The sequence below is a fragment of the Mobula hypostoma genome, chromosome 9 (genome assembly GCF_963921235.1).
Source record: "Mobula hypostoma chromosome 9, sMobHyp1.1, whole genome shotgun sequence".
Taxonomy (NCBI): domain Eukaryota; kingdom Metazoa; phylum Chordata; class Chondrichthyes; order Myliobatiformes; family Myliobatidae; genus Mobula; species Mobula hypostoma.
The window spans coordinates 49,913,022-49,929,177 of record NC_086105.1 but is presented as its reverse complement, the minus strand read 5'-3'; the positions used below and the strand labels follow the sequence as shown (position 1 = coordinate 49,929,177).

Sequence of the window (16,156 nt, the reverse complement as noted above, 5' to 3'; positions counted from 1 at the left end):
GTACTATCAGTAGTCCTCTGAGCACTGTGTTTTTTGTGTACACATTTAAGAGGACAAAGGTTTCTAGGCTAATTTAGTATTAGTAATATTTAATATGAAAAATTAATGTGTTTTAACTGCTCTTCGGGCTATAACATTGCTTATAGAAATATACAGAAAGATTAACTGAGAAAAGTCATTGAACAAAACATAGATATGTTGTTAGAGCTTCTCATGCCCCTACCTGTATATACTGCAATGAAGTTTGCAGAATGACTAAGCTTCCATCCTGCAGAATTATTTGTTTGTTGTGTTAATGACTTTTATCGTGTTATTGCTGAATCATTTGGACTCAGGAAAATATATCTTAAGTTTGTGATGCTGAGCTTCTGATAGGTATTCACTTAAACATTATTACCTTATTGTGCTGAGCTCCTCTTAATCCATTGTGCTAACTCTTGAGATTCTATATTCAGTTTGACCAAGGCCTTATACAGATGAACCATCTCTTGCTCACATTTGTATTTCAGCCACAAAGGCAGATATTCATCAGTATTTTTAATTAAACACAAGAGATTCTGCAGAGGCTGGAAATCTTTAGCAGCAATCAAAATGCTAGAAGTGCTCAGGTCAGGCAGCGTCTGTGGAGGGGAATAGGCAGTTGGTGTTATAAGCTGAGACCTTTCGTCAGGACTGGAAACGAAGGGGGGCAGAAGCCAGAATAAGAAGGTGGTGGTGGGGGGAGAGGAGAGGAAGGAGAACAAGTTGAGGGAGAAGGTGGGTAGGGGAGGGGGGATGGAGTAAAATCAGGTAGGTGATCAGCGGAGGAGGTAAAGGTCTATAGAAGAAGGAATCTAATAGGAGAGGACAGTGGACAATAGAAGAAAGAGAAGGATGAGGGAAACCAGAGGGAGGTGATGGGTAGGTGAGAAGAGAAGGGATGTGAGGGTAACCAGAATGGGGAATGAAGAAAAGAGAGAAGAAGGGGGAGAAGTTACCAGCAGTTGGCAAAATCTAGTGGTGACGAGTGGTGTTTCACAGGAATTGGGACCACTTCTTTTTAAGTTATATGTCAACGATTTGGATGATAGAATTGTTAGCTTTGTGCTGAGTTTGCAGACAATATGAAGATAGGCGTAGAGGAAGAAAAGAGGCTCAGAAGGATTTAGACCGATTAGGAGAATGGGCAAAAAGTGGCAGATGTAATACAGTGTAGGGAAGTGTACGGTCATGCGGTTTTGTAGACGAAATAAAAGCTGAGACAGTTTACTAAATGGAGAGAAAATTCAAAAATGTGAGGTGCAAAGGGACTTGGGAGTCCTTGTGCCGGTTCCCCTAAAGATTAATTTTTAGGTTGAGTCTGTGGTGAGGAAGGCAAATGCAATGTTAGCATTCATTTCAAGAGGACTAGATTATAAAAGGATATAATGTTGAGGCTTTATAAAGCACTGGTGAAGCCACACGGGGTATTGTGAGCAATTTTGGGTCCCTTATTATGGATGTGCTGACATTGGAGAGGGTTCAAAGGAGGTTCACGAAAATGATTCTGGGATTGAAAGGCTTGTCATACGAGGAGTGTTCGATGGCTCTGGGCCTGTACTCACTGGAATTCTGAAGAATGAGGGGTGACCTCATTGAAACCTATCGAATGCTGAAAGACCTCGGTGAGTAGATGTGGAGAGGGTGTTTCCTGTGGTGGGGAAGTCTTAAGACCAGAGGATACAGGCTAAGAATAAAGGGGAGTCCTTTTAGAACGGAGGTGAGGAGGAATTTCTTAAGTCAGAGAGTGGCGTATCTGTGGAATTTGTTACCACATCAGGCTGTGGAGGCCAAGTCATTATGTATATTTAAACAGAGGTTGATAGATTCTTGATTAGTCAGGACATGAATGGATACAGGGAGAAGTCAGGATATTGGGACTGAGAGGGAAAATGGATCAGCCATGATAAAGTGGCAGAGTAGACGATGGACCAAATGGCCTAATTCTGCTCCTATATCTTTTGGTCTTATGGTCTAAATAGTTGTTAATGCAATTGTTGTTAAAGATGAGAATGGGAAGTTGAATTGAAATGGGTAGCCATTGGGAGAATCTTGCCTTTTGTGGTGGACAAGAAAAAGGTGCTCGACGAAGCAGTCCACCAATCTGTGTTGGGTCTCACTGATGTTGAGGAAGCCACACCGGGAGTACCGGATAAAATAGATCAGCGTTCCCCAATCACCAGGCTGTGGACCGGTGCTGGGCCGCGAGGAAACGATATGATTTGGCGATATGAGTCAGCTGCACCTTTCCTCATTCCCTGTCATGCACTGTTGAGCTTGAACACACGTGAGGTCATTACCCACATGTCGTTCATGTCAGTGCGGGAAGATGATCAACTCCTCGAGCTTGCAGCTGACGACAGGCTGAAAAATATGTTTGACATAACATCTCTGCCGGCATTCTGGGTCAAAGTCAAGGCTAAATATCCTGAGATAGCCAAGGAAGCACTGAAAATGTTACTTCTGTTTCCAACATTTTTCTGCGAAGCGGAGTTTTCTGCAATGAATGCAACGAAACTAAATTGCGGAATACACTGGACATAAGGAATCCCCTTCGAGTATCGCTGTCTCCCATCATCCCTCGATAGGACCGTCTTGTTGCAGGGAAACAAGGCCAGGGCTCCCACTGATGCAGTGATATTGGTGTGTTGCAGTGATTTTATATGTTCATACAGAGAAAATATGTGCTGTGTGTTTAATATCCAAACGTTACTTAAAATGTTATGATGCTGTTGACTGATAAGTGACTTACATAACCATATAACAATTACAGCACGGAAACAGGCCATCTCTGCCCTTCTAGTCCGTGCTGAACGCTACTCTCACCTAGTCCCACCGACCTGCACTCAGCCCATCACCCTTCATTCCTTTCCTGTCCATATACCTATCCAATTTTTCTTTAAATGATAATATCGAACCTGCTGCCACTTCTACTGGAAGTTCGTTCAACACTTACTTTAAGCTCCCCTGTCCTCCCCTGATAATTGACTTATCACTATATTCATGCGAGGAAATTATGCGCTGTGTGTTTAATATTAAATTATTAGATAAACCCTTTTAGAAATGAAATTGAGTGTATTAGCCACTTATCACCTATATTCCGGTCGTGATTAACACCCTCCACCCCCCCCCCCCAAACAGAATCGCCAAAAACAATTTGCAGGGAAAAAATTGGCAGGTACACGCATGTGCATACAGGTGCCCACACAAGGCTTCATGGTAGTCTTTCTCGGGGTAAACACAACGTATTTGGCTGCTACACTCGTCCGTTGGCAACCCTCCCCCCCCCACCCCCAGTCGGCCGTCCACAAGAATATTGTCAATATTAAACTGGTCCGCAGTGCAAAAAAGGCTGGGGACCCCTGAAATAGATGATCCCAGCAAATTTGCAGGTAAAGCATTGCCTCACTTGGAAGAACTGTTTGGGACCTGAGTAGTGGTGAAGGCGGAGGTTAAGAGGCAGGTGTGACACTTGTCCCACTTGCAGGGATAAGTGCTGGGGGGGAGATCAGTGGGGAGGGATGAGCTTTAAGGCCTTCCTGATGGGAGATGGGAGTATATAGGAACCAGGCATCCATTATGAAGATAAGGCGATCTGGGCCAAGGAACTGAAAGTTATTGTAGTGGTGGAGGGCATATGAAATGTCACAGATGTAGGTAGGAAGGGACAGAACCAAGGGGGACAAAACTAAACTGAGGCATTCGAAGTGGAGCAGGAGCAGACAGAAGTTCTGGGCCTACAGAACAGAAGAGTTAGTGGATCATGGGTAGGAGGTAGAAGCACACAATGCAGTGTACAGGAACTATGAGGTTGATGGCAGTGGGTGGGAGATCATCAGAATCAGTGAGGTTGGTGATGACGCAGGAGATGATGGTTGGGTTGTTCCCGTGTGGTCCTGTGCAAGGAGTAAACGAGGAAGTGTCTGAGAACTACCTTGTGGCCTTAGCAAGGTAATGTTACTACTACTACGTTGACTCAGGTCTAGGGGGCCGGCGTCGGGCAAAGGTAATTTTGCAGCTCCATAAATCCCTGGTTAGACCACACTTGTGTTCAGCTCTGGTCACCTCATTATAGGAAAGATTATAGAAAGGGTACAGAGGATATTTACCAGGGTACTGCCTGAATTAGAAAGCATATCTTATGAGGATAGGTTGAGCAAGCTAGGGCTTTTTGTCTCTTTGGAGAGATGGAGGATGAGAGGCGGTTTGATTGAGGTGTAAAGGTGATAAGAGGCATAGATCGAGTGTGCAGTCGAAGTGTTTTTCCCAGGACAGAAATGGCTAATAGGAGGGGCTTAATTATAAGGGTGATGGGAGGAAAGTAAGGGGGATGTCAGGGGTAAGGTTTTTTTAAATACAGAGAATGGTGGGTGTGTAGAATGCCCTGCAAGTGTGGTGATATAGGCAGTTACATTAGAGATAGTTAAACTTTTAACTATGATGGATAGTTAATGGATGACAGAAAAATTGTAGGCTATGTAGGAGGGAAGGGTTAGATTGATTTTAAAGTAGTTTAAAAGGGCAGCACAACATTATGGACTAAAGCAGCGGTCCCCAACCACCGGGCTGCAAAGCATGTGCTACTGGACTGTGAGGAAACGATATGATTTGGCGATATGAAACGATGTGAATCAGCTGCACCTTTCCTCATTCCGTCATGCCCACTGTTGAACTTTAACACACACGAGGTCATCAGTGACCCAAGACGCAAATGACCCAAGACATGCAAAGGAATGGGTCCGTGACCCGTTTGTGAATGTCCCTGGTGAATCATCCATGTCAGCGCAGGAGAAAGATCAACTCCTGGAGCTTGCAAATGACGGTGGGCTAAAAAGTATGTTTGACATAACATCTCTGCCGGCATTCTGGATCAAAGTCAAGGCTGAATATGCTGAGATAGCCACAAAAGCAGTGAAAACATTGCTTCCATTTCCAACATCGTATCGCTGCGAAGCGGAGTTTTCTGCAATGAATGCAACGAACACTAAATTGCGGAATAGACTGGACATAAGGAATCCCCTTCGAATATCGCTGTCTCCCATCACCCCTCGATAGGACCGTCTTGTTGCAGGAAAACAAGCCCAGGGCGCCCACTGATTCAGCGATATTGGTGTGTTGCAATGATTTTATATGTTCATACAAGGAAAATATGCGCTGTGTGTTTAATATCCAAACGTTATTTAAAATGTTATGATGCTATTGACTTATAAGTGACTTATAATTCAGTGGTCCTCAACCTCTGGGCCGCAAAGAATGCAGTGGTACAGCAGTAGCCAGAACACACCCAGCACACCTTTAAGAAAAAAGCCGAAATAAACAAGCTAATTAATTAGGTGCGGTCCAGCATGTAAATGTTGGCCCAGATCAGAGCCGCTTGCCGACTATGTCGCCTCTGATCTGGGCCGACATTTACGTGCTGGGCAGCACCTAATCAATTAGCTTGTTTATTTCGGCTTTTTTCTGAAAGATGTGCTGGGTGTGTTCCGACTACCGCTGTACCGCTGCATTCTTCGCGGCAATGTATCAGTCCGCGGCCCGGAGGTTTGGGACCACTGTTATAATTGACTTATCACTCTATTCATGTGAGGAAAATATGCGCTGTGTGTTTAATGTAAAATTCGTTAGATAAACCCCTTTAGAAACAAAATTGAATGTATAAGCCACTTATAAAGTGACTTATATTTGACATCACCTATATTCCGGTCGTGATTAACACCCCCCCCCCCCACCCCGCCCGGGTTGGCCAGCCCGCAAGAATATTGTCAATATTAAACCGGTCCGCGGTGCAAAAAGGTTGGGGACCCCTGGGCTAAAGGGCTTGAATTGTGCTGTAGTGTTCTACATTTTATGACAGTGCGGTTGGGATTGGTGCAGATAGAAGGCCAAAGCGGGCTGTTCCGAGAAGAAGAGGAGGGTTGAAGAGGGAGATGGTTCATCAGTGGGGAATCCTTGTGAAAGAAGTTGGCTCGGAGACAGAGGCGATGGTAGAAAAGCTTAGCGTTGTGGTGGGCACAGAACTCATTTAGGTTTTAGGGGCTGGAGGACGAAGGTAAGGCCCTTGCGAAGGACAGAACATTCTGCCTCAGAGAGGGGAAGGTTGGAGGTGTTTGTGAAGGCATGGTAGGGTTTAGGTCTGGAGTCATGGGAGGGTATAGGTTTGGAGGGAATCAGAGGAGAGAGGAGGGTTGGGGTGTTCAGAGAAAGTGGGGTGGAAGGAAGATGGTAACTCAGAGGAGTGAAGGGGGATGAGGGGTAGATGGAAGTCTAAGCTGCCGGGGTGAGTGAGGCGTAATGGTGGAAGAAAAGGAGCAGGAGGTCCCAATGGCAGCGAGAAGGGTCTCGGCCTGGAGGTGGAGGTGGCCGAGGTTGGACCTGGGGCTAGAGGTGGTGAGGCTTTTTGATTAGTTTTGTATCTGTATACTTGCTTTTAGTAATTTAACTTAATTCACTATGATATTGGGCTGAGTGTTATGAGTCAGCTGTGCATGTACATAGCCAGTGATTAGTGACCCAGTCAACATTGGCCCCATCTAGGAAAGATCTAAACAATACTAGCACAATCCACAACTGGACATACTTACACCAATTGTTCTAAACTAATTCATGACCACTGGCAAATTGGTTTATTGTTGTTACAGATACCTAGGCACAATGTGAAACTTTGTTTTGCCTGCTATCCTTTTAATCACATCAGTATATTGAGGCAGTACAAAGGAAAAGTAGTAACAGAATGCAGGATAAAGTTTTACATTTAGAGGAAGTGCAGTGCGGGCAGACAAAGTGAGATAGATTGTGAAATAACAGTCCATCTTATTTCATTAGAGACAGTTCAATTGTCTTTCAACTCAGTAGGATAGAAGCTATCATTGAGCCTGGTGGGACGTGCTTTCAGATTTTGGTATCTTCCGCATAATGGGAGAGGGGAGGAAGAGTAAATGTCCAGAGTGTTCAAGTCAAACAGGGAAAAACTGATTATATGGCAACAAAATCATCCAAACCGTCTAAGTACAATAATGAAAATGCTCGCTTTTGCATTTTAGTGCAGGTTGAGATTTATTTTCAACTGCTTAAAAGATAATGGTTTAATGGGGGAAAATCTAGGGGAAAAAAGCAATAACTGATCTCTAAATCCATGGTATTCACTGGAAATGGTAGATCCCTTTAACTCCCCCAACGAAATAAATGAGGTTGAAGATTTTTTTTTAATGTAAAACTACAGTGTTTGAACTGAAAATTAAACATGTGTGGTAGTAAACTGCCAAGGTCATTTATAGGCCAGTTGGAAAGCAGTCAGTTCACTCTCACTTTGATGAATGAATGCTTAAAATGTTCAGTAAACAGGAACCCATATGTTTGAATAACTCACACTAAGTTGCCGTCTTAAAGAGGCACTGCTGCATCGGTGGTGGCAAACTCCTTTTGCTACATTAGTTATCATGGTATTATTCTCAATCTGAACAATCAGTTGTCCTTGGAAAGTATGGCCTCTGGGAATTGCCCTTTCCCTGAAACAAAAACAGCATTAAGAATAAGTCTGTAAATAATAGTTTCCAGGAGAAAGCTACTGTAGGTACTGAAAGTACTTTATCTATGCATCTGTGGAGGAAAGTAGAGAAGTACAGTACTATTTCAAGTTGATGATCGCATGCCTGGTGAAATGAAATGTTACTGACCTGAGAAGTCAGCCTTCTCCGCAGATGCAGCCTGACTAACTGAGAATCTGCAGCATTTTTCGGTTTCATTTCATAATTAAAGTTGATGTATAGCTAGACCGGCAGGCAAGTGCTTTATTGGCAAGGCTGGTTATTTTACCCAAAATGCTGGAGGAACTCAGCAGGTCAGGCAGTGTCTGTGGAAATGAATAAATAGTTGGTATTTCAGGATGAGACCCTTTCTGGAAAAGAAGGGGAAAGATGCCAGAGTAAAAAGATGGGGAGAGGGGAAGGAGGACTAGCTTGAAGATGATAGGTGAAGCCAGGTGGGAGGGAAAGGTAAAGGGCTGGAGAAGAAGGATCTGATAAGAGTGGAGAATGGATCAAAGGAAAAAGGGAAAGAGGAGGGAGGGACACCAGGGGAAGGTGACAGGCAGATGGAGAGAAGAGGTAAGAAACCAGAGTGAGAAAGAGAAGAGGAGGAAGGTAGAGGAAAAAAATTACTGTATATAGGAATCTATGTTCGTACCATCGGATTAGAGGCTACCAAAATGTAATATGAGGTGTTGCTCCTCCACCCCGAGAGTGGCCTGTCTGTTGCAAGAGAGGAAGCCATGGACTGACATGTTGGAACGGGAATGGGTATATGAATTAAAATGGTTGGCCATTGGGTAATCCTGCTTTTGGTGGATGCAGTGGAGGTGCTTGACAAAGCGGTCCCCCAATTTCATCGGGTCTCACCAATGTACAGCAGGCCACATCGGGAGCACTAGATACAACCGATGACCCCAACAGATTGACAAGTGAATGGGCAGGTGTCATTTCTGTTGCTGTTAGGGTTATGTACCAGGTGGGAGATTAGTGGGGAAGGACAAATGAACAAGGGAATCACAGAAGGTACAATCCCTGCAGAAAGCAGAGAGTGGAGTCTTTACCTTTGGGGACCACTTGATGGAGTACCTCTGCTCTACCTACCGAAAACAGGATTTTCCGGTGGCCAACCATTTTAATTCCAATCTCTATTCCCATCCCGACTTGCCGGTCCATGGCCTCCCCTTTGACACAATGAGGCCACTCTCAGAGTGGAGGAGCAACACTTCGTATTCTGTCTGGGAAGCCTCCAACCTGATGGCATGAACATCAGTTTCTCTATCTGATAAATTTTTTCTCTCTCCCCCCCCTTCCCTTTACCTTTCCCACCCACCTGCTTTACCTATCAGCTTCTAGCGAGTCCTCCTTCCCCTCCCCCCACATTTTAATTTTGGTGTCTTCCCCCTTCCTTTGAAGTTGACTGTTTATTAATTTTGGTAGATGTTGCCTGACTTGCTGAGTTCCTCCAAGATTTTGTATGTGTTGTTATGGATTTCTAGCATATGGAGAATCTCTTGTGTTTATGGTTATTTCGCAGATTGTAATAAATGCCCAGGTGTTAGACTTGCATTCTATATTGATTTATACTTCATCCTTCCTATTTAAAAAGTCATACAGAGTGAACTTGGCCATATTGCAACTTTATGGGGTGTTAAAATAAGAAATTTGGCTCGTGGGAATTTGGTACAATGGGGAATAAAGTGACTGTTTGGGTTTCCAATTCTTTAAAGTTTCAGCAAACCTATCTCCAGTAAGAATGCAGCTTGAGGTTACAGATTTAAGCTGCATCAGTGAACAGAGGGGAGAGTTACCTGGATAGTTTGATGCAGAAAGCAATATTACCTCCTCTAGATTAGGTCAGGGACTGAATGTAACTTTATATCTGATTAGTATCTTTGACACAGAGATGGAGGAACTTCAGCATTTTACACTATCCAATAGGTACGGTCCCTCACATGGTGACAAACCTCTACCCACCAGTACTGTCCAGACCAGCTTTGGAATGATTGACCTACAAGCACCTGGATGTACCCATTGTTACATGAGTGATGTGCAGTGTTTTATATTGAATGATCTACAACAGTGGTAGTGTACACCAGTGGCAATGCAGTGAAAGGTTAGCTCCCACTAGTAAAGCAGGCTGATATTATGACAAAGCATTACCTACCAACAATGCTCCCTCTAAGGTGGCATCTTTTGCTACTAGGCACAAAGGAATTCAAACTGCACACAAAAGGTTGTCACCCTCTACCTCGCTGGCATGTTAAGTATATTTCACGATCGTACACCACCACATTTCCTTTTCCATTTTCTTCTGCGGACAGTATTGACAACGTGGAGTTTGCGATGATCTGTCTGCAGATTTTAGAACTGGCTTATTTATACTGTTTTTATTGAAGAAATTATTGATTGCACAGCATAGTTGTCATTACAAATTAGACGGAACATTGCCCACCAATACTGTATCTTAGTGACAAACCTTTCTAGTGTTCTACTGTAATAATGACAGATGTGTCTAAGAGTCAAACCACACAAAAACAGGGCCTTTGGCCAATTGCATCTGTGCTGAGTATCAAGCACTTATCTATACTCATCCCGTTTCTCTCTTTCTCCCTTCCACATCTGATTCTCCTGCCACCCACCTTGGTGCAACTTAGAACAGCAAATTCAAAGTTCAAAGTAAATTTATTATCAAAGTACATATATGTCACCATATACAACCCTGAGATTCATTTTTTTGTTGGCATTCACAGTAAAAACAAAGAAACACAATAGAATAAATGAAAGATGGACAAACACTAATGCACAAAAGACAGCAAACTGTGCAAATACAAAAAGAAAAAAAAAAGCAATAATTATCAAGAATATGAGATGAAGTGTCCTTGAAAGTGAGTCTGTAGGTTGTGGGAACAGTTCAATGAAGTTAACCTTATTGGTTCCAGAGTCTGATGGTTGAGGGGCTATAACTGTTCTTGAACCTGGCAGTGTTGGTCTTGAGGCTCCTGTACCTCATTCTTGATGGCAACATTGAGAAGGAAGCATGGCCTGGATGGTGGGGAATCATTATGATGGATGTTCCTTTCCTGCGACAGTGTTCCATGTCGATATGCACAATGCGGTCTACCAAACTATATGCCTTTGGAGCATGGGAGGAAACCTGGGTTCCTTGAGAGAACCCACATAGTCACAGCAAAGATGTGCAACTTGAAGCAGACAGCACCCAAGGTCAGGATTGAACCGGTGACTCTGGAGCTGTAAGGCAGCAGCCCGAACAGCTGCACAACAGTGCCTCTTTCCTGGTGGATATCTTTATCCCCCACTATTGGCAATATGACTGCAAATATTTGATCTTAGATGTCAACATTATTCAACCACATTAACTGGAATGTTAAAGCTTCCTTTTATTTTAAATGGCCAATTCTTTGAACACATATAAATATTCGGTCAGGTAGAATTTGGCAGATGAGTATACTGAATATTTTTGTAGAGTTTGAACATAATTTTTCTTCCAATACAGCACTGCACAATTTTATTTCTAATCAAACAAGTTTATGACAACATTAACATTAATTTGATGACTTGTATTTGATTTTATTCATTTTTTAAAGAAAGGTAAAAGTGCTTTCTGGAGAACACTGTCCCCAACTCCAGGAAATCAAATTGCTTTGACCAAGATTTTGTGCTTTCTTTGTCTTTTTTTTTCCTTTCCCAAACCATTTTGCTTACCATTTCCTATTGTTTGTATTATATCCCATTATCCCTTTAGGCCAACAGTCTGGCTCCCACATCCACAAGTGCCACCCTTTCCCTTGCCAACTCTGATGTCTCCTTACTTAACTACCAATCTGCACTTTACCAGCCTTCAGCAGCTTCCATGGCAGCCGTTGCCCAGCGGAGCATGCCACTGCAGTCAGGAGCCTCACAGCTGTGTGCTCGACCTGATCCCTTCCAACAGGCCTTAATTGTGTGCCCGCCTACGTTTCAAGGTGAGATCTATTTTTTTGTAGTTTAGACACTTTACCCCACGGCTTAGACAATTCTTATCCTCTTCTAAGGCAGTTCTTTGAGATCAAGGATGACTAATTTTATCGGTTCTTAAGATGGTCGAGATGAGGCGAGTGGATGGGTAATTTGTGAGATGGTATGTTTCTTCTGCGTCTTATGGGGGGTTTCTGTGTGGTCTCCAGTTCATAGCCTTCACATTTTCAATTCTATTTCAAACATCGCTTTGGTCATCTATGCGTGGATCTAGAAGAAATGGAGGAAATCATAAATAGATATTTTGCATCTGTATTTACTCGGGAGATGGACACATTCCATAGAACAGAGGCAAAACAGAAGCGAGACCATGGACTGGTGAGGGCCTGAGATTGGATATGTTCGGACTTTATTTCCTGGAGCGTAGGAGAATGAGGGGAGATTTGGTACCAGTATACAAAATCATGAGGAGTATAGATAGGGTTAATACAAGCAGGCTTTTCCACCAAGGTTGTGTTAGACTAGAACCAGGATTCATGGGTTAAGTGAAAAGTGAACTATTTAAGGGGAACCTAAGAGGGAACTTCTTCATTCAGAGGGTGGTGAGGGTGTGAAATGTGTTGCCAGTGGAATGGAGTGGTGGATGTGGGTTTGATTCAACACTTAAAAGAAATGTAGAGGGCTGTGTTCCATGTGCAATTCGATAGAACTAGGCATAGTAACAGCTTGGCGTGGATTGGATGGGTTGAAGGGTCTGTTTCTGTGCTGTAGTGCTTTATAATTCTATACTCCTTCACTTTGAGTGGTTACGGGTTACACATTCCTAAAAGACAATGATGATGTTGCTTTTCTTTAGGGAGGCTATCAGTACATTTTTGAATCTTCTTGTTGTGACAGAGCTCAAAATAGAGTATCTGTTGGGGAAGGTTGGTGTTGGGCATGCGCGTGACATGGCCTGCCCAATATAGATGATTGAATTTAACTGGGACCTCCGTACTGGCACTATTTTGGTGAGAGACAGAGATGACTTTAACCCTTTCCTATTGATCTGAAAGCAGCCTCTGACACCATGTTCCTATGACACCTTCCCACCCCTAAGAACTCTTGATCTTTTTAGGAAATAGCTCTGCTGAAGATAACAGAAAGGTCCAGTGGCTGATACTTGCCATGTATGTCAACGCCGTGGAAGGAGGGTTGCTGAAAAGACTGAGACCCTTTCAGTTCTAAGGAAGGCTGAAGGATGACCTGAAAGAAGGCTTAAAAAATGTGGATTGACAGAGTAGACATAAGGAAAATAATTTCCTGGTTGGATTTTGTGACATAATTTTTTTAAATAGTTACCACTAAAGCCAATAGGGTATTTCAGGTTTTTACTTACTTGTCCATGGGGTGGTTAAAATGTTGAATTTAGCGAATCTGTATTTGATGGCAGAATCTGATTTGATGAGATTTGGAACATAAACACTGGCATAGAACTGTAAGTTTTATGTAGTTGACGATAGTGCCAAGATAGGAGATGAGCTTGGCTGTGGTAGAAAGTATACAAATATGTCAGGTGAGGCGCAGATTTGGGCCAACAATGAAAAACTCAAATAAAGTTCTATTAAGAATGGAGTGTCTTTTCACACTGGAAGCTATTGCTTTGAGGGGAGGGATGATGACTTTTAAAACATTGCATTTTGATTACTTATTTCAAACATTTCATTCTCCAATCTTTTTGTTCCCTTGCTTTTTGAATACACTCTGGTTGATGCCTATAGGATTGCAGGCGTCCCCCACCAAACATGCTGGGTACTCAGTCCGAATGGAGAATGCTCTTCCTATCGTCACACAGGCTCCGGGGGCTCAGCCGCTTCAGATCCAGCCTGGCCTACTAACACAGGTAGATGGAGTGCTGATGCTCACAGTTCTAGTGAGCAAAAGGGCATTACATTTCAGCAGAATTCAATAAATCACTCAAGCAGACAGAGCATAAGTTGTTGACATTCAGAAGATCTAGTCTGTGATTCATGGGGATAGAAAGATCAGAACTGGGGGGATTACCTGTTCAGCACTAGTAACCAAAGTTGACTTTCTACCTCCTAGTTTGTGCTGAGGTAGATAATGTCAGGTGAGGAAATTGATGAAGGGCTCCTACAATTGGTTTCTTCACTTCTGGGCCACGGAAGAGGAATTAGAAAGTAATTTTGAATTTTTATCAGTTTGGTTATATAGGAAACATTTCTTCTCACACTGTTATGAAAATCATTAGATAATGAGTAGGCATTTTTGAATTATGTAAATTTGAAGATAAGTACCAGCCAGGGATACTATACTTTTCTTTGAGTAGTGTCATAGAACTATTTATCTGTATAATCATAAAGAGTATATTGACTAGATTCAGGTATGGTAAAGAATGATTAGGATTGACACTTTAGGATGAGCGGATGGTTTCCATGGAAAGATATGAACTGCTTTAAATAGCTATAAATTATAAAGGGTATTGATAAAATAAATACTAAAAAAAAATCCTCTGGTTTAGTAGTCAGTGCTGGAGATCAATAATTTAAATTTTAACTGAGAACAAGAAGGGAGGTCAGGAGAAACAGGGCTTTGGAGCAGGAATGTTTTGCCTCATTGAGTGATTGAAACAAAGGCAATGGCTCCTTTAAAGAAGCAGATAATCATCTGAAGCAGACAAAGAAAAACAAAGCTGCAGATAAAAACCAGAATAGTGAAGATCGTTCTGTAAAACTATGAAAGGAGGAGCTCAGATACCATGAGCCAAATGACTTCCATTGGCACTGTAAACCTTTTGAGAAGGTGCTGAATGTTGGATATTGCTTCTTGTCCTTGCAGCAGACGTGGCCTAGTGGAACCCAGCAGATTCTTTTACCTCCAGCATGGCAGCAGTTAACAGGAGTGACGACTCATACCTCAATGCAGCATGCTACTGTTCTTCCAGAGACAATGGCTGGGACCCAGCAACTGGCAGATTGGAGGTAAACTAGATTAAAATAAAACTAAAGTGAAGGGATACTCACTCAACAGGTCAAGTTTATTGCAGGCTTGTCACTAAGATGAGGTTTTTTTTTGCCAACTGCTCACCAGAACAGATAAGGTACCAGTGTAATTTAGATCTGATGTATTGTGACACCACCAAATGGCATAATTGCTATCATCATCATGCTGAAAACTGCCAAATCTCTGTTGCTAGTAAGATGACTGGTATATATGGAAACCTGATTCCCAACTGTACCACTGAAGTATACAAACAACACAGAATCCGCATTTTCACTAAGGGGATATGGCTCATTTTACTTATTCCTGACAAACGACAAGCAGGATAGTTTAAAGACTTCCTGCCTCAGGGTACTACTGATGTTTCGTTATCCTAAATCTTGTCACTTACTAAGCTTCTAGTTGCTTACATTCGTTGGCTTACAGGGCTAATTAGACCTAGATATATTGCATCAGCTTGCAAAGTCATAATTTTTAGATACTGTATACTTTCATCCTGCTGATTTATTTCCAGACATGGAGCTGATATAACTCCTGTAGAGATTTTGCTCACTTCTTCCCCATTTCTTGCTCAAGGAGATTCTATTTGGTCACATGAGTAGCAAATTATTGGCTTGGTTTTAATCTCCTATCACCAAGTTTTGTCAATATAAAGCCAACTTTATCTTGCAAAGTTCAATCAGAATTGTTACATGAGCCAAATAAATCCTCAACTCCGGATAATAAATAAAAGGTAGGCAGTAATAAATCTATCAGCGATTTCTGGTTATAGTTATGAATGAGCTACCCCTCAAAGCTGCTGTTTCACTGATATTGACCCAGTGCATATAAAAGAAGCCACTGCAAGTGCTGACCATGTTGATAAATACTCTTCCTCCCTTTCCCTTTGAATGATCTCTAAACTGAAAATGGCTCCAGTAAGATGCAGTTACATATGCTTAATTATTGCAACAGCTGCATTGTTTGTTTATTTTGAGTGTGTGATGATCTCACTTAATGCCTTTCCTTGCTTTAGGAACACTCACCCACATACTAGCCATTACAACACCATCATGCAGCAGCCTGCTCTGCTGGCAAGCCACGTGACTTTGCCATCTGCTCAACCATTGAATATTGGTGTTGCTCATGTAATGAGGCAGCAGCCCACCTCAAGCTCCTCGTCAAAGAAGAATAAGCAGCAGTCCTCCGCCAGGTGTGTAGAATGTACCATCAGAAACATAGAGCTGAATTGGCTCAGATGGCCTCTGTTGGAACATCAGTTCCTGACTAAGAAAGATTTCTTCCTAATGCCTAATATCTCACAACTTTGGAATGCTCCTAAGTGCTTTTCAGTCAGGCAAGTGTTTACAAAGTACAATTACTGTTAAAATGTAGTAAAATGTGACTGCCAAGTTGTCTAAGTAACAGCACTTTCATTCACTGCTTTTAGAGTCATAGTCTCAGATTTATACAGCATGGAGAACAGACCCATCAGATCACCTTGTTCATGTCGACTAGGATGTCTGTTCGAACTAGTCTCATTTGCTTGTTTCTGGTCTATAACCCTCTGAACCTTTTCTTCTTTCCACGTACCTTTCTCAATGCTTTTAAACATTGTAATTATACCCACTTCTCTCACTTCCTCATTCAGCTTGTTC

At 42.5% G+C, this 16,156-nt stretch overlaps 1 protein-coding gene across 5 annotated transcripts in view; it reads left to right on the top strand.

Annotated features, from left to right (window-relative positions):
* Positions 1 to 16,156, top strand: part of hipk2 (homeodomain interacting protein kinase 2) — a 265,244-nt gene that overhangs the window by 222,358 nt on the left and 26,730 nt on the right. For 4 of the 5 annotated variants that reach the window (XM_063058273.1, XM_063058274.1, XM_063058272.1 and 1 more), the window contains 4 exons: positions 11,308 to 11,527; positions 13,280 to 13,401; positions 14,358 to 14,500; positions 15,535 to 15,711. In XM_063058273.1, the coding sequence (XP_062914343.1) occupies positions 11,308 to 11,527; positions 13,280 to 13,401; positions 14,358 to 14,500; positions 15,535 to 15,711 (662 nt within the window). The remainder of the gene's footprint in view (positions 1 to 11,307; positions 11,528 to 13,279; positions 13,402 to 14,357; positions 14,501 to 15,534; positions 15,712 to 16,156) is intronic. The other variant, XM_063058276.1, reaches the window with a different exon arrangement.